The following is a 24,605-nucleotide window of genomic DNA, read 5'->3' on the forward strand; positions in this document are numbered from 1 at the left end:
CCTTGTCTCCACGTACCGAGTGATGGCTCTCTGCTCCATTTAACTTCTGGGTCTCCAAATTGGACACATGGCCTGAGCTTGTCCTTTACACCTTGGAGGTGTTGGCTTGCCCCGTGGCTAGTGTTTTGTCGAAATGTGTGTTTAGCACAAGAGATGTGATCACAGACAGGCGCATCCGACTGTCCACAACCAATGTGGGCAAGCTCACTTTCATTAAAATGAACCAGGCATGGATCCCACAGGATTTGTCCATACTTTTGACTAACTAGAGTAGTATAGCTGCCACACCATTGTTATGTTCTATTTGCCATTCCCAATGTTTAGGGAGTCCAAAAATTAAGCAAACAAAAAATAAATAAATAAATGTTGGCTACCACCACCATTTTTTTTTTTATTGTTATTTTCAGTCATTTCCCTATCCACATTTGTTTGCAAGGCAATTGTCCTGCTCTTATCCCCATTTTCCAGCTCCGTGCCCCTAAAGGCCACGTCACACTAGGCAACATCGCTGCTAAGGAACAACTTTTGTGACGTTGCTAGCGATGTTGCTGTGTGTGACATCCAGCAACAACCTGGCCCCTGCTGTGAGGTCGTTGGTTGTTGCTGAATGTCCTGTGCCATTTTTTAGTTGCTCTCCCGCTGTGAAGCACAGATCGCTGTGTGTGACAGCGACAGAGCAACAACTAAATGTGCAGGCAGCAGGAGCCGGCTTCTGCGGATGCTGGTAACCACGGTAAACAGCGGGTAACCAAGAAGCCCTTACCTTGGTTACCCGATATTTACCAAGTGCAGCATTGCTTCTTCGCGTCGCTGCTGGCTGGGGCTGGTCACTGGTGAGATCTGTCTGTGTGACAAGCTCACCAGCAACCTGTGTAGCGACGCTCCAGCGATCCCTGCCAGGTCAGGTTGCTGGTGGGATCACTGGAGCGTCGCAGTGTGACCTCTCACCAGCAACCTCCTAGCAACTTACCAGCGATCCCTATCAGGTTGTATCATTGTTGGGATCGCTGGTAAGTTGTTTAGTGTGACTGGGCCTTTACACACATCTGGAATTTTGCCGAATTACCAGATCCGTCACACTCCAGTACAGTGTACTACAGTACAATGGCATGGCGGCAACCTCCGGTCACATGCGGTCAACTGACTGGAACTTGCCGCGATGCCATTGTACAGTATTAACACTGTACTGGAGTGTGACGGATCCGGTAATCAGGCGAAATGCTGGATGTGTGAATTGGCCCTTACAAGCAACATTTTACAGAAAAAAAATGTTCGGCCCCCATATACTTCTATGGGGTTTAGCGTTTGGGGACCGGACCAAACTTTAACTATAGTCTGGCCAAACCCGAACATGCAGATGTCCACTCATCCCTAGTCGCCGCACCTCACCCAAAGCATGCAATAAAAAGAAAAAAAAACAAAAAAAACACACCTCATAATCAAAATGTTATATAACCCAAATTAAAATAGACAAAACACAAAACAGCGCAAAAGAAAATAAAAGGCCATAAATAAAAGCTGACAGCAGTTCATTGACTCGAGACAATTTAAGAGACATATTTAAATAAAATCTCTCCAAGGTTTTTTAAAGACACTGAAATAATAGAAGGAAATAAAACAGCAAGTTTTGCAGCCTTCACAATCTTGGGGACTGAGGGAATCTGGCTGCAGGTCACTTTTACCACACAAGGAACACGAAGAAGGAAACTAAATATTGGGAGAATTGTGAAAAATAACAATTTTGACTTTTGGAATTAAAAAAAAAAAAAAAAAAAAGTAAATTCTGGAAATCCTTCTAATTTGGACTGTCCGCCAGCCTGAGGGCGGCTCGCTCCTCCGCCCTGTATATGTGCTGGGCGGCGGCTGCAGGGTGGAAAGCCTTCGTCCTCGGTGGACGCCGGACACGTCCCGCAGCTGGGACTTGTAGTGCCACCTCAGGCTGCGCTGCGCCCCCGCACACGTTATTACACAGCGCCCCCAGTGGGGCCTAGTATGAAGCACAACACGTACAACTCCCCTGCTCGTGACGGTCACATGGTTCAGTCACTTTGGTCACGTGGCCATGACGTCATGAAGGTCCTTTTGAGAAAAAGTCCTGCACAACTGTACGTGCAGCAGTGTGGATGACTGGTCACTCGCGCACTGTGCAGCTTCCCGCCTGGCGCTAGAGGTGAGTGCGCTGCTCGGCACCATGTTACTAACGGACAGCACATCAGTGGCACCTGTGGTAGTGACTGCTGACAGGTAGTGTTGTGTGGCAAAGTGCCGGCTTCTTTGTAGTGTGGGCACGGTGGACGCTAGACTGTATGGGCTTCTTCCAGATATGACGTCACTTCAACACGCCCCTATCACATGATAGGGGCGTGTTCAAAATGTAGCCCCACGTTTCTTACTGGAATAATTATTTTTTTTTTTTTCTACGTCCACGTGGTCATAGAACTGTTTATAATAGAGGCGGGGGTCTGGGGGTGAGACCCCCAGATAGGGGGGAAGTTATAGTGGACTGAAGGAAACCTCGCCACGCCCACCAACTAACCTGGAAGGAGCTCATACATTTTAGGCTCCACCATGTGGGCACCTGGGCCGGCTTCTCAGATGCAGCAGAGCTGGAGTCGTCGTGGGTCCTCGTGTTGATTACCTCGTATCTAGATGTTTTGGGGTTCATAAACTGGAGAAAGAGGGTGTTTGTTTTGTTTTTGTCTCATTTCAAATAATGGATTTTTCGGTGTTTTGTCTTTTTCTTTTCACTTAGGCTCCTTTCACATTGCGTTTTACCTTCCGCTCACAGGTCCCGTCGGAGGATCCGTCCAAACCGCCCCTCCCCCACTCTGCAAAGCGTGTTCCAGGCGCATGCGCCCGACAGGGCTATTCACTGTAATGGAGCCCACTGCGTTAGCGTGTGCTCTGTTTTGTGCCATTTTTTGCACATATACGTTTCTGCAGACAAACACCCGAACGTAGTCCACCTACGATCGGGTGTCCATCTGCAGAAACGTACATGTGCAAAAAATGGCACAAAGAGCACATGCTAACACAGTGCGCTCCATAGCAGTGAATAGCCCTGTCGGGCGCATGCGCCTGGAACACGCTTTGCAGAGTGGGGGAGGGGCGGTTTGGACGGATCCTCCGACGGGACCTGTGAGCGGAAGGTAAAACGCAATGTGAAAGGAGCCTTACAGATTAATAATGGGGAGGGGGGCTCATATCTAGTGCTTAGCTGCAGCTGCTATTAACGACTTATTACCCCTATTGGCACCGCACCAGGGCAATCTGGAAAAGCTGTGTAAAGGGCTGGCATTGTCACATCTAATGCATGTGATAAGCATGGGTCTCCCAGGCTGAGTATCAAAATTGAGGGGGTTCCTCTTATTTTGACACACGGCTGGGAGCTGTAGCCGTAGGCTTTATCTGTGCTGGGTATCATAATATGGGGTGTCCCTACCCATTTATTTAATTTACTTTTATTCCACAATAGACACACGTAGTGTCTGTGATTGGAAGCAGTCAGCTGACACTCAGGCTGGGGGCGTGTGACTGCAATCAATCACAGACGCCAGTGGGCGGGGAAAGCAGTGAGTATGTACGGTATGAGGCCAATGAGCGGCCCCAGAAGTAGGAGCTGCCACAGGAGCAGTTACAGACGCGTTGCTGACTGGTATAGAGCGCTTTCTGCCCTGAGACTCGGAAGCAGAAGCCTAGCGACATTTTACTTTCATGTTGCCCTTTTTCTCTCTGCTCTTGTGCAGTTATGCTAGGATTGAATTGCAGCTTAGGAGCCTCATATAGGGGCACAGGGCCTCTACTACACCCTATTTGTCTGTAATAATTTTCCACAAAGAAGATTGTACATGCATGGTCTCCCAGGCTGTGCTTATCACCTGCCTGGATTATTGCAATATCCTCTGTGTCCTCTCAACTAAAGGCCCTGTCACACACAGAGATAAATCTGCGGCAGATCTGTGGTTGCAGTGAAATTGTGGACAATCAGTGCCAGGTTTGTGGCTGTGTACAAATGGAACAATATGTCCATGATTTCACTGCAACCACAGATCTGCCAAAGATTTATCTCTGTGTGACGGGGCCTTAACTGTACTGAGATAATCTTATAAATGTGTCCCTTCTATGTAATGGCCGTGTCTGACTGTGCAGGGACATGGTCTGATCATAGCACATCTGAGTATACAGATATTACAGTACAGGATTGTAGATGCTGCTTTCCGTGAGGTAAACATGTTTGAAAATAGGGAGGAAAATGTTTTACCTCACAGAAAGAATCAGTTTTGTCTCTGATACCCGATTAGTCCAATTCTCCCCTCTGCCAATCACTTCACTGGCTACCCTTTCCCCCCAATGAATGCAGTTTAAATTACTAACAATGATTTACAAAGCCGTCCATATTGTGTCTCCTACATACATCTCCAGACACCTTCCCAAACACAGTCTTCAGGCTACTTTCACACATCCGGCTTGAGCTCTGCGGCTCAATCCGGCTGTGCAAGCTATGCAACGGATGCGGTGAAAACACCGCATCCTTTGCATAAGTTTTTCCTTTGCGGCCAGTCCGGTTTTTGCCGCTTGCGGCATGCTACTGAGCATGCGCAGTGGCAAAAACCGCATGCGGCGGCCAAATGCGGTTATTGCCGCATCTGGCCGCCATAGGCATGCATTGAAAAATGCGCCGCATCGACCGAATGCGGCGCAATGCGGTTTTTTTTGCCGCACGAAAACGTGCCAGGCAACGTTCCATCCGGCCGCCGCATCGGCTATATCTGCCGCCTGCGGCAAAAACCGGATGGAACGCAAGGCCATGCGGCACAATGCGGCACTAATTAAAGTCTATGCAGGAAAATCGCAACCGGCAGCAAAAAAAAACGGTTGCGATTTTCCTGCAAAGTGCCGGATTGTGCCGCATAGCAAAAACCGGAGGTGTGAAAGCAGCCTTAGGCTCACACATTGCTCACTCAACTATTTTCACTTTTTTCACTTTTTTTTTTTATCATCCACCATCTTCTGGATTTCAGCACCTCAACACACCTGATTGTGTCTGAACATTTTAGTTGTGGGAGACAATGTGAACACATGATCTCTTCAGGAAAACCTGCAGCCTGCGATGACCCTACTGCCAACTCACTGCCACCAGAGCTGCTCCAACCCACGGTCTGCTTCCCCAATACCCTGTAAGCTTTAAATGGACTCTGTCGGCACAGAATGACTGTTCAAACTAAGTGCACGCGCTCGTGCACCATGGCGTGACCTAACATTTAACTTTACCTTCTCACCTGCTGGTTTTCCATCTATCTTTGCCTTTTTCTGGCTCTATGAAGCCAGAGTAATCAATCAAAGAAAGAAGGGTGGAGACAGAGGGAAAACAAGAGATTGGGAAGGTGTATTTAAGTGTTCGGGCCCGCCATAGACCTGTTTCACACATCTGGCATTTCGCCGGATACGGCACGCATGCGGTACAGTACATTCATTTACAGTGGAAGCGCGACACCATGCGGACAAATGCGGTTGTGCATGAAGCACACAACCGCATGGTGTCGCGCTTCCACTGTAAATGAATGTACTGTACCGCATGTGAAATGCCGGATGTGTGAAAGGGGCCATAATGCACTGAGTGCCTGTACTTGGTTTGAACAGTCATTCTTTAGTGCTGTGAGGGCAGGGTCCCTCTGTACCAGACCGTCTCTTTTCATTCGTTTACTTTATTTATTAGTTATATCTTTTCTAGTTTTTTGTGTTTTGTTCTTTTTTTGTTTCATCTCTGTGGGTTCTGTGACTATACATTTATAGGATTTATATTTTCACTGGAGTTTTTCCCCATATAATGGGATGTATCTGAGGGTTTGTGGTTCCTCCAGATTTCCATGTTACTATTTTTATTTGGCTAATAAGGCTTCTTTCACACTGTTTTTTAACATGCGTCATGAACGTTTTTTTGCTGTAAAAGCAGATCCTGCTTTTACAGCAAAAAAAACGCATGTGTTATTTTGCAGGATCCTGTCACTTTAAGTTTATGGGTGGGCATTGGAGTCATGTGATCGGGAGTGAGGGGAACTGAACGTGATATACTGGGAGCCGGCTTCTGACAGCTGTGGAGGCTCATAACCAAGGTAAACATCGGGTAACTTGCTTGGATACCCGATATTTACGTTGGTTACGAGCATCCGCAGGTGCTAGGAGCCGGGCTCCCTGCACACGTAACCAACGTAAACATCAGGTAACTAAGAGAAGCGCTTTGCTTGGTTACCCGATATTTATCTTGGTTACGAGTGTCCGCAGCTCTCAGGAGAGGGAGAGAGAGGCAGAGAGGGAGGCGGAGAGAGGGTGAGAGAGGAGGGAGAGGGTGAGAGAGGAGGGAGAGGGAAGGAGAGGGGGAGAGAGAGACTGATCACCCGAGGCTGGTTTCTGGGCATGCTCAGTAGAGCAAGCAGGATCCTGTCTATCAGCATGTCAGCGTTCACCTGCGTTTGCATGCTGTTTAGTCAGGATCCAGCAATTTGCAGTATTTGGATGCAGCTCAAAAACGCTACAAGTAGCGTTTTTGAAAAATGTTAAAAACTGCAAGTCGCTGGATCCTCACTATAACGCACGCAAACGCAGGTGAATGCATGTTGACGCGAGTCCATTGCAAATGCATTGAAATGAAAAGGCATTTGCACTGGATCTATTTTTGCGTTAAAAAAAGGTTCAGGACGCATGCTAAAAAAAACGTAGTGTGAAAGCAGCCTAATAACAGCTACACATTGCTCATTTAAAAAAAAAAAAAAAACAACAAGAAAAACAAACACTGCAAATGCAAAATTTTGCACCAATTCTGCACAAAAAAGCAGTGTGGGTAAGAGTTTAAAATTCATCCACTATTCTGGTGTTGTAAAATGCTTCAGATTGTACATATGGAAACTATGCACCGACTATCCAACGTGTAAGGCTGTGTGCCCACGCTGTTTTTTCATACTTTATTTTTTTTTCCTTGCAGATTTTAATCAATATTGTAAAGAAAAATGCATCCCAGCAAAGTCTATAAGAATTCTGACTTGCTGTGCACATGGTGCAGATTTTTTTTTTTCCCCCTGTAGATTTTGGTGTAGAAAAATCTGCAGCATGTCAATTCTTTCTGTGTTTTTTTTTTTTTTTCCTATGGATATAATGCACTGCTGTGCTCGAGATCGATCACTACAGTGGATTATGATTTATATCTGTCCGTGTGGTACTTGGAGCACTGACACTTCACCTCACACACCATTCATCCAGTATGGTGTGTGAGGCTCTCCGTAGCTCAGTAACCCGGGGTCATTATGGTGACGATCCAAGGTTGCCATAGCAGAGATCAGGTCCCTGTGATTGCATTATAGGGACCCAATTGCCAGGGAGATGTAAGCGATTCCTCTCCCTGCCTCTTGAATGCTGCGATCACGATTGATTGTAGCATTCAGGGAGTTAAACTATCGTGAGGGGTGCGGGCACCACTTCGGGCGCTGAGAGCTGGGTCCCATTTGAGCATCACCAGGAGACCCGGTTGGGATCGTGGGGGTACAGCACCTGAACCCTTGCAATCGCCATTACCTAAAAACTCAGAAAAAAAATCCTAAAAAAACCTTAGTGTTTTTTTGGGGGTTTTTTTGCTGCGTTTTTTTTCCTACCAAAACATGCAGTTTTGTGTGCAGAAAATCTACACATAAATCTGCTATGTTGGCGCATACGCTAAACCTAGCTGTATAATGACTGCACATGACACATTAGGTGTTGTTCCTACATAGACAAAAAAGACTGACGGCACTCGCCTAACTGCAATGTGAACAGGTGCATAACTGAACATGACCTAAAATTACAGAAAAGAGACAGTTTGCACTCTGAAATGCTAAAGTATGAAAACCACGAATGTAAGAATATAGACCTGCATTACTGCTAAGGGAAATCTAAGAAAGATGAGATATTTACCCAGAGAGAGGCTTCAATATAGAGTAGGTGCCAGTTACGAGATGTGATGTGGCGACTGGGCAGATCTAAAAATGGCCATTTTTGTATGCTAAATATCTAATTTTTCTTAGATATTCCTTAGCATATTCTTACATTCCTGGTTTTCATTCTTTAGGTTGTCAGCGTTCAATTTTTTTGTTCCTACATAGGACCTCCCGCAGTGAGATGCTTCTCTAACGCCTTCTACTCTGCAAATGTTTCACCTTTATGTAAATGGTTTTTGTGTATGTATACCTGTGTATTTGCAGGCGTATTGGTATGTCTCCATATGTGTTTTTCAGCTATCATTGTCCTTTCTGATTTCCGTCCTGTGCAGAGTATATGAGCAGCAGATGATGGACGCCCTCACAGAGGCCCTTGCTGGGAGCTTCGCTGTTTCTTCCGACCTCAATAGCACTTCAGCTCCACATCCAAGATTAGCTCAGTATAAAGGGAAATACAGTTCTCTGGAGCAGAGCGAGCGCAGGAGGAAGCTGCTGGAACTACAGAAACTGTAAGTGACAGGGATCTGCTGGTTATTACATTCCATTGTCTTTTCCCTGGTCACATTTGATCATTAGTAGTGATGAGCGGCCACTACCATGCTCAGGTGCTCCGTACTCGTTACCAGCAGTTGGATGATCGGATGTGTGTGACTCGAGAACCTGTATATAATGGAAGTCAATGGGGAATTCAAGCATTTTTCCAGGAAATCTTCCGGGGACAAATGCTCGAGTCCCCCATTTACTTCCATTATACTCGGATACTTGAGCCGCATCCAACTGGTGTTAACAAGTACCAATCACCCGAGCACGGTAGTGCCCGCTCATCACTGATCATAGTAGGCCTCTGAGACTTGTATCTTATGCTGAGGGTATGCTGTACACATCTTATCATGCATTCTGATTAGAAATATTAACATAACATGTACATTTAAGCTGGGGCCACACGGGGATTACTGCGATCCCCTCGCATGACACTCTGCCCACACTGGCAGCACAGCAGAGCCGAGTGTGTCCCTGCGACTGAGGTGCGAGCGGACCTCAGCTGCGGGGGGCGGGCCGGCACTGAGGAGGGCGGACCGGCACGGAGGAGGGGCGAGCCAGCACAGAGGAGGGGAGGGATTTATCTCCCTCTCTCCTCCGTAGCCGGCTGTTGCGATTCTCGCATTACACCGGTGTACTGTGAGTGCAGTGCGTATTTTTATTTATTTTTTTTTTCTCCTCTCGCCCCATACACTTGAATGGGTGCGAGAGAAACAAAGCTCGCATTACAGTCGCAGCATGCGGTGATTGTTTTCTCGGTCCAATTAGGGATGAGAAAATAGTCGCTCATGTGCGCTGACACATAGGCTAATATTGGTTCGAGTGGAATGCGATTATTATTTATTTATTTTTTTTTTTAAATATTGCACTCCACTCGCACCGTTGTTCTCGCCGTGTGTCTTAGGCTGTTTTCACACTACGTTTATTTAACATCCGTCCATAACGTTTTTTTAGCGGAAAAACGGATCCAGTGCAAATGCGTTTTTACTTCAATGCATTTGCAATGGACTCGCGTCCACCTGCGTTCGCATGCGTTTGCGTGCGTTAGACACAGGATCCGTACTTTTGCGTTATTTTAACATGTTTCAAAAACGCTACTTGTAGCGTTTTTTACCTTTGTCAAAATAACGCATCTCACAGGATCCTTCACATTGCGCCGCGAGCTGCAATGCATTTCAATGAGCGCTGGATCCTGCCTAGCAGAATGCGTTGAGTTGCGTTGTAACAGGATCCTGCTTTTGTACTGAGCATGCCCAGAACCAGTCTCGCGTGATCTGTGTCTCTCTCCTCCTCCCTCCCTCACCCTCTCTCTCTATCTCTGTCTTTCCCCCTTCCTCACCTCCCTCTCTCCCCCACCTGAGAGCTGCGGACACTCGTAACCAAGGTAAATATCGGGTAACCACTTCTCTTAGTTACCCGATGTTTACGTTGGTTACGTGTGCAGGCAGCCCGGCTCCTAGCAGCTGCAGACGCTCGTAACCAAGATAAATATCGGGTATCCAAGCCCGATGTTTACCTTGGTTACGAGCGTCTGCAGCTGTCAGATGCCGGCTCCCAGTCTGGCACGTTTAGTTCCCCTCACTCCCGATCACATGACTCCAATGCCCGCCCCTAAACATCCAGTGACAGGATCCTGCAAAATAACAGATGCGTTAGCATGCGTTTTTTGCTGTAAAAGCAGGATCCGCTTTTGCAGGAAAAAAACGTTCCTGACGCATGTTAAAAAAACGTAGTGTGAAAGCAGCCTTAGGCCTAATACTCGCATTTCACTTTATAGTATGTAAATAGTTGGCTTCCGTTTTGTTCACTATAAACACCAACCTCAAAATATTTAGGTCTTCTTTAGTACACCTTCTTACATAGAAACATGGTGGTTCATGAGGTTACTATGCATATTACAGTATATGTTTTCCCAAGATGGACATTTATCACCTGCCCACAGGGTTGGTGATAGATATCTGTATGGCTGCAGGGAGGGGTCCTCTGCTTGGGAGCTTTAGCCATCACTAAAATAGGGGGTCTACCTGAGCCCTCCATTCACTGCACAGCCTCAGTCAGTGAGGAGGCGTTTGGTTGTAGTGGTGTTTCAGCATGTACCCTGCTGCTTCATTTGCTATCTATAGACTTTAATTTGTCAGGACTGTACTTTTAAAGGGAATCTACCTCCAGGTTTTTCTACCTCATCTGAGAGCAGCAGAATGTATTTCCAGCCCTGTCCACTTACTGGGCTTCTTGCTGTAGTTTTTGATAATATCCTGATGATAAAACTGATTTTATCACTATGAGACTAGTAAACCTGCTGCCATATAGTGCTCAATATTCATGAGTTCTGCATAACCCCGCCCCTACCAATGATTGACAGTTTTGTGTCCACTGCTCATTGGCGGTTTTCTGCCTATCTGTGGTGTGAACAGGGCTCAGCATTCAGTGGACTGTCAGATCTGCAAAAGATAAAACACTGAAGTTATCAAAGCAGCAGCAAGCAGCCCAGTAAGTGACACATCGCTGGAATTGGGGTCTCTGCCACCATATAATGCTTTTCTAGCATGGGGTAGCAATATCATGTTGCCAGAGTCCCTTGAATGTTGTCCCTAATGCAGTCATGCAATGAGGAGGGATAAGGGACTTGGGAGCAAGGTTGCTGGTCTCAGTGATTGGACATTTAGCCGGTGGAAAGGTGAGAGATGTATAGATAGAAATCCACTAAGTTTTGGTGGTATGGAGAAACAAAGGTTGCAAATGTCCTTGCAAATATATAACAAAACACAACTGTCTCTCCCATAGACAGCAAATGGAAGTGATTTTACAGCAGTTCACCATTGCCATGGATTATTAACCTTATAGGTGGTAATTCAGTCCCATGATCAGATCACAGGTCTTTGCATTGTTACTCTACGCATGAATAATTTAAGCATCCCATTTGCAGGCATATTTTGTGTAGTTGAACACTGGAGCGCTTATACCCTTCTTTTTTTTTTTTTTCTGGACAAATGGCAATGCTCTCACTCCATTTAATACTTATACATTACAGCTCTTATAACTATTCATTGGCAGGAAACGCTTGGACTATATAAACCATGCTCGCCGGCTCGCATCTGGAGATTGGACAGAAAAAGAAGAAGAGAAGGATGAGGAGGAGAAACCAACAGAAGATGTAGATGATGAGGACATGGATGTGGAGCCTTGTAAGAAGTTACCCAGACATTATGCTAACCAGGTACTAATTTTTTAATTACTGTATTTTTTTGTTTTATAATACGTACCCCAAATTTAGAGAAGAAAAATAGGAAAAAATGTTTAATTTTAAAATGAGGGTCCATCTTATAAACCTAGTGCATCTTATAACAGCTCACCGGTGGGAAGCGGCGATGGTGGAGTAGCTCAGGAGGGTCACGGGAGGCACGGGAGGCGATGCTGCTGTCTTGGAGGAGGGGGTGTCGCAGCTCAGGAGGGTCAGTGATACCGTGGGCTCCATTGAACTGCCAGATGTTGATGCGATGGACTTGAAGAAAAAGGCCACGGTGGCGGCACGTGCGCAGATTGGCCTCCACGGCCATTTTTTTTTTTTTTTTTTTTTTTTTTTTTTATATAAAGTCCATCACCTCAACCACCGGCAGTTCAGGGTGAAGGCAGATCAATGGCGCCTGCCGCCCCGATCCTGCAGTATCACCGTCCCTCTGTCCTATGACCCTCCTGAGCCGCTCCACTGCAGTGACACCCCCTCCTTTTGAGTTCTCAGTATCGTCGACCCTGCCTCCTGTAACCCCGCTCTACCACCACCGCCCCAGTAAGCCATATCCAGATTATAAGATGCAACCCGATTTTTTTTTTTTTTTTTTTTTTTTTTTTTTTTTTTTTTTTTTTTTTTTTTTTTTCCCCACAGCTTTCGGTGAAAAAAAAAGCGTCTTAAAATTTAGAAAATACGGTAACTTTCAAAATTTCTTCTTTACATTGCCTGATGTGAATTGGTTAAATTGAAATAATATTCACTTAACCAATGTTCCACTGTATCAGGATGGAGGAGGTAGACAAACCCTGGAGCTGAACCTGTGAAAGTCTGATCGCATATATTATGCACTGCAATACCGCAGTAAATGGCATAAATAATGGTCACTAATGATGGGCGAGCACTAAAATGCTCATTACCCGAGTCGAGCAGATCAGAGTCTCTGAAAGTGCTCAACTCGAGTAACGAGTATAATGGAAGTCAATGAGTGGACAGGTCGGCTCTCTGCCCACATACAGCCAAACCATAAACAGAGGATTTCCAGGGAGGGAGAGCACATGTGGGTTTTTTTGTTTGTTGTTTTATTTGTTTGTTTTTTTGACAAACTTTCATCCAAAAACATTGTGTTAACCCCCAGTGAGAGCCAATCTGAGACTGCGAATGGCTCTCCGTGGGGTATTTACTCACTTCATGGAATGAAGTAAGCCTGTGCTTTGTGTTCTTTGTTTCATGGATGACACATCCGAGCACTCGCAATACTCGGCCGAGTACACGAGCACCCTGAAGCTTGATCGAGTATCCAGAAGTGACAAGCACGTTCGCCCAATATTAATGGTTATCTATGAATTCCAGCCACTGTCATGACAGGCACACGGGGACTTCAGCAGATTCCTGGCTTTCACAGCAACCCATCGACGCGCCATGGAGGAGGGGGCTGATGGACACTTGGAACGACATTCTATAATTGCTGCTATCAGAGATTGACAGCTGCATCAAAGTCTTTAGCAGCAGTGATCAGAGCTCAACTCTATTCGCTGCTGCTAGAGGCAGATGGTGGCTGAATAACACAGCTGTCCTCTGCCGGGAATGGTGCAGACTCCGCTTGTGAGCCTGCTTGAAAGACTGGGACCAGACATCTTTTAAGAAGGGGTTAAATGACTTTGTCTTATTAGAATGTTTCTATAAATTGCCATCACTAATACAAGCATAACAATCTTTTTCTCTTTTTAGTGGCTGGCTCATTGTTTGTTGCTTTTTCTTGTTTGTCTTTCTCTCTCCAGATTATGCTTTCTGAGTGGCTAATAGAAATTCCTCCAGATTTGTCTGATCTCTGGCTTCTTGTAGTCTGCCCCACTGGAAAGCGGTCTCTGGTTGTGGCTTCTCGGGTAAGATATCTATTCTATCGTATCTATGGTATCTATCTAGCCATCTATCTATCTAGCCATCTATCTATCTAGCCATCTATCTATCTAGCCATCTATCTATCTAGCCATCTATCTATCTAGCCATCTATCTATCTAGCCATCTATCTATCTAGCCATCTATCTATCTAGCCATCTATCTATCTAGCCATCTATCTATCTATCTATGGTATCTATTAGATAGAGATAGAGATAGAGAGATATATAATCACACATACATATTGTTCTTTCATTATTGATTTTTATTGCCTTTCATTAAATGATATATTTTTTCCAGCACCCATGACAGCACCACGAGAATGTAAGGGTGCTGTCATGGGTTCAGAAAAAACACATTACCGGTAAGTAATTACGTATTTCAAATTTCTTCATCATTCCTTATGGGAGACCCAGACCATGGGTGTATAGCTACATCCTCCGGAGGACACACAAAGTACTACACTAAAAGTGTAGCTCCTCCCTCCGAGCATATACACCCCCTGGATGACAAATCTAACCAGTTCAATGCTTTGTGTTCAGGAGGTCACACACACACATGCATCCTCTGATTTTTGATTTTTGATTTCAAAGATTTGGAAGAAAAGCGGGTCCAGTCTGGACTCCCGGCATGTCCCTTCTCACCCCACTGTGTCGGCGGTGCTGTTAAGGTTGACTTTAAAAGGCTGGAGCCTTCTCATGCCGCGCTCCTTCACCATCCTCTGAGGCTCTGGCTTGAAGTGGAAGCCATCACGGTTCTCTCTGCTTTGCAGGAGACCGGTCTCCATCCGCAGCCCTGTCAGGATCCTGCCAGACGGAGTGTTTTCCCCCCCCCAGGGACCTGGCCCTGCGTCTCAAAAGCTAAGTATTGAGACGTTATTCAGGGGTCCCGGGTACATTTATTGAGGGGAAAGTGTGTTTTCTTTGTCGCTCTATTGGGAGACCCAGACAATTGGGTGTATAGCTACTGCATCCGGAGGCCACACAAAGTATTACACTTAAAAGTGTAAGGCCCCTCCCCTTCTGCCTATACACCCCCCGTGGGATCACGGGCTCCTCAGTTTTCATGCTTTGTGCGAAGGAGGTCAGACATCCACGCATAGCTCCACTGTTTTAGTCAGCAGCAGCTGCTGACTATGTCGGATGGAAGAAAAGTGGGCCCATATAGGGCCCCCAGCATGCTCCCTTCTCACCCCACTCTTGTCGGCGGTGTTTGTTAAGGTTGAGGTATCCATTGCGGGTACGGAGGCTGGAGCCCACATGCTGCTTTCCTTCCCCATCCCCCTCAGGGCTCTCGGTGAAGTGGGATCTTACCGGTCTCCAGGCACTGAGACCGTGCTCCATCCACAGACCCGGAGAACCTGCTGGATATGGAGCTGAGTATCGTCAGGGACAGGGCCCTGCTACATTAAGGTACTCTGTGTCCCCGTACAAATCGCGCACACACACCAGCATGCTGGGTGTGTTAGTGCGCCGGGGACAACAGCGCGGAGCGCTTGTGCTATTACTCACTGCAGCTTAGCTGAGTGAGTTTATGTATTAGGAACTGCCGCGCCGGCCGCTGCTGGCTGTTTTTACACTGTGGCGCGGCTGGGACTTGTGGTGCGCCGGGGACTTCCGCGCTGGCCGTGCTTATACGACGGCCGCGCGTATAAATCGAGTCCCCGGCTTTTGCGGCCTAGTTTCGTTTCGTTCCCGCCCCCAGGCCTGCCAGTCAGGGGAAGGGCGGGACGCTGTTCAGAACGTCAGCGCCGAGGGCTGGAGTCTGCTTAGCACACTCCAGCCCCCTCACTGGGCACAGTGAGACGCCAGTTTCCCGCACTTTGTCTGGGGCATGCCCACGGCCCGCCCCTCTCCACAGGACGCCGGCAGCCATTCCTGTTTGCAGTCTGAGCTGAAGAAGGGAGACAAGCTCTTGGAGACCCAGACACAGGATTCGGGCGACCACACACCCGCTTTTGAGCGGGCGGTAAGCAGCACCTGAGGTGCTGACCCCACTAGTGCCGAAGTGTTCATTTGTACTTTATGCTTGTATGTTATACATTGCACTGTACGGTCGCTATTCTTGGCTATATACCCTCCTAGATGGCTAGACAACAGCATGTCGTCCGCAAAAAGCAAGGGTGCCAAGGCACAGGCTTTCTATGCTGCTTGTACCGCATGTGAGGCTGTTCTACCGGCAGGTTCCACTGACCCCCATTGGGTGCAATGCTCCCCTGTAGCACTTGCTCAGCCGGGGTCTCTGCTAGAGGTGGCCCAAGGAGAACCACCTGTGAACACTGTCCAGGTGACAGGGACGGAGTTTGCAGTTTTTGCTGATAGATTGTCTCTGACTATGACTAAAATCCTAGAGACTTTGCAGTCCAGACCGGTAACTCAGACCATGGGCACTGTTGATTCAATGCTCCCTGGCCCCCCTCATTTGGAACAAATCCGTGCTCCGGGGGGGTCCCATGCATCCCAGGGTGAAGGCTCTGACACGGACGACAGTCCCAGACAGCCTAAGCGAGCTCGCTGGGAGCGGCCCTCGACTTCATCACACTGGTCAGGGTCCCAGCAGGAGGACTCTCTGTATGATGAGGCAGAGGTAGCTGATCAGGATTCTGATCCTGAGACCGCTCTCAATCTGGATACCCCTGATGGTGACGCCATAGTGAATGATCTTATAGCGTCCATCAATGGAATGTTGGATATTTCTCCCTCAGCTCCTCCAGTGGAGGAGTCAGCTTCACAGCAGGAGAAATTCCATTTCAGGTATCCCAAGCGTAAATTGAGTACTTTTCTGGACCACTCTGACTTCAGAGAAGCAGTTCACAAACACCACGCTTATCCAGATAAGCGTTTCTCCAAACGTCTTAAGGATACACGTTATCCCTTTCCCCCTGACGTGGTCAAGTGCTGGACCCAGTGTCCAAAGGCGGATCCTCCAATCTCCAGGCTTGCGACTAGATCCATAGTTGCAGTGGACGATGGGGCTTCACTTAAAGATGCCACTGACAGACAGATGGCGCTCTGGTTGAAATCCATCTATGAAGCTATCGGCGCGTCGTTTGCTCCAGCATTCGCAGCTGTATGGGCACTCCAAGCTATTTCAGCTGGTCTTGCGCAGATTGACACTGTCACACGTACATCTGTTCCGCAAGTAGCGTCCTTAACCTCTCAAATGTCTGCATTTGCGTCTTACGCTATTAATGCTGTCCTGGACTCTACGAGCCGTACGGCAGTGGCATCCGCCAACTCCGTGGTTTTACGCAGAGCCTTGTGGTTAAGGGAAGGGAAGGCAGATTCTGCTTCCAAATAAGTGCTTAACCAGTTTGCCATTTTCTGGTGACAGACTGTTTGGTGAGAGATTGGATGAAATCATTAAACAGTCCAAGGGTAAGGATTCTTCCTTACCCCAGCCCAAACCTAACAAACCCCAACAGAGGAGGGGACAGTCGAGGTTTCGGTCCTTTCGAGGCTCGGGCAGGTCCCAATTCTCCTCGTCCAAAAGGACTCAAAAGGATCGGAGGAGCTCAGATTCTTGGCGGGCTCAGTCACGCCCAAAGAAGGCAGCCGGAGGAACCGCTACCAAGGCGGCTTCCTCATGACTTTCGGCCTCCTCTCTCCGCATCCTCGGTCGGTGGCAGGCTCTCCCGCTTTGGCGACATTTGGCTGCCACAGGTCAAAGACCGTTGGGTGAGAGACATTCTGTCTCACGGGTACAGGATAGAGTTCAGTTCTCGTCCTCCGACTCGATTCTTCAGAACTTCTCCACCTCCCGACCGAGCCGGTGCCCTTCTGCAGGCGGGTGCTCTCTAAAGGCAGAAGGAGTGGTGATCCCTGTTCCTCTTCAGGAGCAAGGTCACGGTTTTTACTCCAATTTGTTGTGGTGCCAAAAAAGGACGGGTCTTTCCGTCCTGTTCTGGACCTAAAACTGCTCAACAAGCATGTGAAAACCAGGCGGTTCCGGATGGAATCCCTCCGCTCCGTCATCGCCTCAATGTCTCAAGGAGATTTCCTAGCATCAATAGAGATCATGGATGCTTATCTCCACGTGCCGATTGCTCCAGAGCACCAGCGTTTTTCTACGCTTCGTTATAGGAGACGAACACCTTCAGTTCGTAGCCCTGCCTTTCGGTCTGGCGACAGCCCCACGGGTCTTCACCAAGGTCATGGCAGCAGTAGTAGCAGTCCTGCACTCTCAGGGTCACTCTGTGATCCCTTACTTGGACGATCTACTTGTCAAGGCACCCTCTCAAGAGGCATGCCAACACAGCCTGAACGTTGCACTGGAGACTCTCCAGAGTTTCGGGTGGATCATCAACTTTTCAAAGTCAAATCTGACCCCGACCCAATCGCTAACATATCTTGGCATGGAGTTTCATACTCTCTCAGCGATAGTGATGCTTCCGCTGAACAAACAGCGTTCACTACAGACAGGGGTGCAATCTCTCCTTCAGGGCCAGTCGCACCCCTTGAGACGCCTCATGCACTTCCTAGGGAAGATGGTAGCAGCAATGGAGGCAGTCCCTTTCGCACAGTTTCATCTGCGTCCACTACAATGGGACATTCTCCGCCAATGGGACGGGAAGTCGACGTCCCTACACAGGAACGTCTCCCTTTCTCAGGCGGCCAAGGATTCTCTTCAGTAGTGGCTTCTTCCCACCTCATTGTCAAAAGGAAAGCCTTTCCTACCCCCATCCTGGGCGGTGGTCACAACGGATGCGAGTCTGTCAGGGTGGGGAGCAGTTTTTCTCCACCACAGGGCTCAAGGTACGTGGACTCAGCAGGAGTCCACCCTTCAGATCAATGTTCTGGAAATCAGGGCAGTGTATCTTGCCCTACAAGCCTTCCAGCAGTGGCTGGAAGGCAAGCAGTTCCGAATTTCCACCATATCCGCAGTTCACATCCCGGGCGTAGAAAACTGGGAAGCAGATTTTCTCAGTCGCCAGGGCATGGACGCAGGGGAATGGTCTCTTCACCCGGACGTGTTTCAGGAGATCTGTTGCCGCTGGGAGATGCCGGACGTCGACCTAATGGCGTCCCGGCACAACAACAAGGTCCCAACATTCATGGCACGGTCTCAAGATCCCAGAGCTCTGGCGGCAGACGCCTTAGTTCAGGATTGGTCGCAGTTTCAACTCCCTTATGTGTTTCCTCCTCTGGCACTGTTGCCCAGAGTGTTACGCAAGATCAGGTCCGACTGCCGCCGCGCCATCCTCGTCGCTCCAGACGGGCCAACGAGGTCGTGGTACCCGGATCTGTGGCATCTCGCGGTAGGCCAACCGTGGGCTCTACCAGACCGACCAGACTTGCTGTCTCAAGGGCCGTTTTTCCATCTGAATTCTGCGGCCCTCAACCTGACGGTGTGGCCATTGAGTCCTGGATCCTAGCATCTGCAGGGTTATCTCAAGAGGTCATTACCACTATGAGACAGGCCAGAAAACCCACATCTGCCAAGATCTACCACAGAACGTGGAAGATATTCTTATCTTGGTGCTCTGCTCAGGGAGTTTCTCCCTGGCCATTTGCCTTGCCTACTTTCTTTCCTTCCTGCAATCCGGTTTGGAAAAAGGTTTGTCGCTCGGCTCCCTTAAGGGACAAATCTCAGCGCTCTCTGTATTTTCTCAGAAGCGCCTAGCAACACTTCCTCAGGTACGCACGTTCCTGCAGGGGGTTTGCCGATTAGTCCCTCCTTACAAACGACTGTTAGAACCCTGTGATTTGAACAGAGTGCTGATGGTTCTTCAGAAACCACCATTCGAGCCTATGAGAGTTTTTTCCCTCTCACGCCTTTCGCAGAAAGTGGTTTTCCTTGTGGCAGTCACTTCACTTCGGAGAGTGTCTGTCCGGGCAGCATTGTCGTGCAAGGCCCCCTTCCCGGTGTCTCACCAGGTCAAGGGGTTCTGCGTCCGGTTCCGGAATTTATCTCTAAGGTGGTTTCCCCCCTTTCATCTCAATCAGGGTATCCCCGTACCCTCTGTTTGTCCTCATCCAGTTCACCAATGTGAAAAGGATTTGCACTTGATTAGATCTGGTGAGAACACTCAGACTCTACATCTATCGTACGGCGCCCCTGCGCCGCTCGGATGCATTCTTGTCCTTGTCGCTAGCCAGCGTAAAGGGTCGCAGGCTTCCAAATCAAGCCCGGCTCGGTGGATCAAGGAACCAATTCTCGAGCTTATCGTTCTGCGGGGCTTACGGTTCCCTCAGGGCTGAAGGCCCATTCTACCAGAGCTGTGGGTGCGTCCTGGGCTTTGAGGCACCAGGCTACGGCTCAGCATGTGTGTCAGGCGGCTACCTGGTCCAGCCTCCACACTTTCACGAAGCACTATCAGGTGCATGCCTATGCTTCGGCGGATGCCAGCATAGGCAGACGAGTCCTTCAGGCGGCAGTTGCCCACTTGTAGGAAGGGGCCGTTTTACGGCTCTACTACGAGGTATTATTTACCCACCCAGGGATTGCTTTTGGACATCCCAATTGTCTGGGTCTCCCAATAGAGCGACAAAGAAGAAGGGAATTTTGTTTACTTACCGTAAATTCCTTTTCTTCTAGCTCTAATTGGGAGACCCAGCACCCGCCCCTGTTTTTTTGTATATACATGTTGTTCATGTTGAATGGTTTCAGTTCTCCGATATTCCTTCGGATTGAATTTGCTTTAAACCAGTTTATTGGCTTTCCTCCTTCTTGCTTTTGCACTAAAACTGAGGAGCCCGTGATCCCACGGGGGGTGTATAGGCAGAAGGGGAGGGGCCTTACACTTTTAAGTGTAATACTTTGTGTGGCCTCCGGAGGCAGTAGCTATACACCCAATTGTCTGGGTCTCCCAATTAGAGCTAGAAGAAAAGGAATTTACGGTAAGTAAACAAAATTCCCTTCTTTTAACTCTGCTGTGATTTCCGGCCGGTTCTCTGGGTTTTTCCTGAGAACCGCGCCGAGGGTGCCTGCTCGTCGGCCGCATGTAAAAATCTAGGCCCCGGCTTCAGTTGCGGCCTAGTTTCGTTTTCAGTTCCCCTGCATGTCAGTCTTGCAGGGTAACAGTGCGGCGCCGCCCACCGGCCGTTCAGCAGAGGGGAGGACACTCCTCTCTGAGGAGATGTTTCCCTCCCCTGTATCTCTCCTTGGCCCTCCGGTTCCTGCTCTTGGGCTAAACCCCGCCCCCCCCTCCTCACTCCGGCGCCATTTTCTCAGCGTTCACTCACTGATCGGCGCCGGCTGCTGCAACTTCTGCAAACACTGGGGGTCCGAGCTGTGGAATCCGGAGGGCACACAAAAACCGGTCTGGTAAGCCACAACCTCTGGTTGTGGGCTTTATTATACACTCTCAGGGGGTCATTCTAAAGGAGTGTACTCTTTACTGCAGAGCCTCCACCTCAGCAGCATGTCTCACTAGGAGCAAGGCTGCCAGGCTTTACTCTATATGCACTGCATGTAAGCTCATTCTGCCTGAACCGAGCACATATCCACATTGTGATGCCTGCTCGAACATAGTGGTGCCTCAGCCTGGAGCCTCCTCAGCGGTCCCTCCGGCTGCTCCGGCCCCGGTGGCTGAACCCCCGGCTTGGGTAGCATCTTTTTCCAGTGCTATCTCTCAGTCTTTTGCCGACTCCATGGGACAGCTGTCCCGGACTCTGCTGACCATGCATCAGCCCCCTTCTCAGGGTGCCTCTGCTGCTCCGACTCGCTCTGCAGAGCTAACAGAGCATGTTTTAGGACCCCGTCCTCCTAAACGGAGACACAGGGACTCTTCTCCTTCCTCGTCCCACGGCTCTGATTCTCGAGCTGAATTGCAGGGCGAGGAGGATACTTTTACTGTGGCTCAGACGCTACCTCTATGTACCCAATTGATTTATCTGAGGGTGATGCGGATGTTAGTGACTTGATTGCATCCATCAACTCCGTACTGAACCTCAATCCACCAGTGTCAGAGGAACAAGCCTCTCTGGTAGAAAAACACCAGTTTACCTCACCCAAGAGAGCAAGGAGTATGTTGTTTTTTTAACCACTCCATTTTTCAGGCCACTGTTACCAAGCCCAGGGCCTGTCCTGACAAACGCTTCCCAAAGCGTAGTTCTGATGACCGTTTTCCCTTTCCACCAGAAGTGGTCAAGGAGTGGGCTCACTCACCAAAGGTAGACCCTCCGGTGTCTAGAATCTCAGCCCGGACAGTCGTATCTGTGGCCGATGGCACCTCTCTTAAGGATCCCACTGACCGCCAGGTTGACCTTCTGGCCAAATCTGTATATGAGGCGGCAGGAGCCTCGTTCTCCCCGTCCTTTGCAGCAGTGTGGGCTCTTAAGGCAGTTTCTGCCTCTCTGGCGGAGATACATTCCCTCACCAGGGACTCTATACCCGAGATGGTTGCCTTAACTTCCCAGGCTTCGGCTTTTTCATCCTATGCCATGTCTGCCATTCTGGAGGCTTCTCACCGCACGGCGGTGGCTTCCGCTAATTCCCTCGCGATCCGCAGGATCTTGTGGCTTCGAGAGTGGAAAGCAGACGCTTCTTCTAAGAAGTACCTTGCTGGGCTCCCCTTTGCTGGGTCCCGGCTGTTCGGTGAACAACTGGATGAAATTATTAAGGAAGCTACTGGCGGGAAGAGTACTTCCTTGCCACAAACTAGAACCAGGAAACCTGTTCAGGGCAGGAACCAGTCGAGGTTTCGTTCCTTTCGTTCCTCTAACTGGTCATCCTCTAAGCCCTCAGCTTCGTCCACTAACTCAGCCAAGGATCGAAAACCCAGCTGGCGCGCGAAGCCGCGTCCTCAGAAGAACGGAGGAGCCGCTGCCACTAAGGCAGCCTCCTCTTGACTATCTGGCTGCGCCAGCAACGTCCTTGGTCGGTGGCAGGCTCTCCCACTTTGGCGACGTGTGGTTTCAACACGTCTCCGATCAGTGGGTGCGGGATATCATCTCCCACGGCTACAGGATAGAATTTTCTTCCAGCCCGCCAAACAGATTTTTTATGTCCACTCCCCCCTGCTCCAAAGCCGCCGCCTTCTCTCAGGCCGTGGCATCCTTGCAGGCCAACGGAGTAAGGGTATGTGCGCACGTTGCTTTTTACCTGCTTTTTTGCTGCTTTTTCTTCTGCGCTGTTTAATGCCAAAATGGATGTGTTCTTCTATTCAAGCAAAGTCTATGGGAATTTGGGTTTCTTGTTCACACTATGTTGTTCAAAATGCTGCCTTTTTGTGGCAGAACTTTGGTCAAAAACTCAGCTTTGCAGTGCAAAACCCAAATGGCAAAAACAATTGACATGTTGCTTCTTTGAAAAGCTGAGTTTTTGACCAAAGTTCTGCCACAAAAAGGCAGCATTTTGAACAACATAGTGTGAACAAGAAACCCAAATTCCCATAGACTTTGCTTGAATAGAAGAACACATCCATTTTGGCATTAAACAGCGCAGAAAAAAAGCAGCAAAAAAGCAGGTAAAAAGCAACGTGCGCACATACCCTAATTGTTCCGGTTCCCGCCCGGGAGCGGTTCAGAGGTTTCTACTCAAACCTCTTCCTAGTCCCCAAGAAGGACGGTTCCTTCCGGCCCATCCTGGATCTCAAGCTTCTCAACAAGCATGTTCAGGTGCGGCACTTTCGCATGGAATCTCTGCGATCGGTCATTGCCTCAATGACCCAAGGAGATTTTCTAGCATCCATCGACATCAGAGATGCTTATCTGCATGTGCCAATTGCAGTTTCACACCAGCGTTGGCTACGCTTTGCAATCGGAGAGGAACATTTTCAATTCGTGGCTCTCCCCTTCGGGTTAGCCACGGCCCCTCGTGTTTTCACCAAGGTCATGGCAGCAGTGGTTGCGGTTCTGCATCTCCAGGGGTTGGCAGTAATCCCCTACCTGGACGACCTTCTAGTCAAGGCTTCTTCCAGTGCAGACTGTCAGCGGAGTGTCTCGCTCACTCTCGCCACGCTTGTCCAATTCGGGTGGCTTGTCAATCTGCCCAAGTCCACTCTGACCCCGACCCAGGAACTTACGTACCTAGGGATGCAATTCGAGACTCTGCCGGCACTTGTGAAGCTGCCCTTAGTCAAACAGAAGTCCCTTCATCTGGCGGTGCGTTCTCTGTTGAAGCCCCGCCGACGTTCCATCAGGCACCTCATGCAGGTGCTGGGTCAGATGGTGGCGTCAATGGAAGCGGTTCCCTTTGCCCAGTTCCATCTGCGTCCTCTGCAGCTGGATATTCTCCGCTTTTGGGACAAGCGGACCTCTTCCTTGCACAGGCTAGTGGCTCTGTCGCCACAGACCAGGAGCTCTCTTCAGTGGTGGCTTCGGCCCCTCTCTCTGTCACAGGGACGCTCCTTCCTGACTCCGTCCTGGGTAATCCTCACCACGGACGCCAGTCTCTCCGGCTGGGGAGCAGTATTTCTCCACCACCGAGCACAGGGCACTTGGACTCCGTCCGAATCAGCCCTCTCGATCAATGTGCTGGAAATCAGGGCTGTACTTCTAGCTCTCATAGCCTTTCACCACCTGTTGGCGGGCAAGCACATTCGAGTCCAGTCGGACAACGCGACAGCTGTTGCCTACATCAATCACCAGGGCGGGACTCGCAGCCGCCTGGCGATGTTGGAGGTTCAACGCATCCTTCAGTGGACGGAGGACTCCAAGTCCACCATATCCGCAGTCCACATCCCAGGCGTAGAAAACTGGGAGGCAGATTACCTCAGCCGTCAAACCGTGGACAGCGGCGAGTGGGCCCTGCATCCGGCAGTGTTCCGGTCAATCTGCCGCAAGTGGGGCACTCCGGTAGTGGATCTAATGGCATCCCGGCACAACAACAAGGTCCCGGTTTACGTGGCTCGCTCCCACGATCCTCAGGCCTTCGCAGCGGACGCGCTGGTTCAAGATTGGTCCCAGTTCCGTCTGGCCTACGTGTTCCAACCCCCCCCCCCCCCACTCTAGCTCTCTTGCCCAGAGTCCTGCGCAAGATCAGAATGGAGGGTCGTCGGGTTATAATCATTGCTCCAGACTGGCCCAGGCGAG

The 24,605-nt window shown here is 49.2% G+C and overlaps 1 protein-coding gene across 2 annotated transcripts in view; it reads left to right on the plus strand.

Annotated features, from left to right (window-relative positions):
* The first annotated feature begins 2,054 nt into the window (after window positions 1-2,054).
* Window positions 2,055-24,605, plus strand: part of SNUPN (snurportin 1) — a 36,745-nt gene continuing 14,194 nt past the window's right edge. The window contains exons 1-4 of one of the 2 annotated variants that reach the window (XM_075342674.1): window positions 2,055-2,170; window positions 8,297-8,473; window positions 11,559-11,721; window positions 13,512-13,616. In XM_075342674.1, the coding sequence (XP_075198789.1) occupies window positions 8,313-8,473; window positions 11,559-11,721; window positions 13,512-13,616 (429 nt within the window). In that variant the 5' untranslated portion in view covers window positions 2,055-2,170; window positions 8,297-8,312. The other variant, XM_075342673.1, reaches the window with a different exon arrangement.

This window comes from Anomaloglossus baeobatrachus, chromosome 4, assembly GCF_048569485.1.
Source record: "Anomaloglossus baeobatrachus isolate aAnoBae1 chromosome 4, aAnoBae1.hap1, whole genome shotgun sequence".
NCBI lineage: Eukaryota > Metazoa > Chordata > Amphibia > Anura > Aromobatidae > Anomaloglossus > Anomaloglossus baeobatrachus.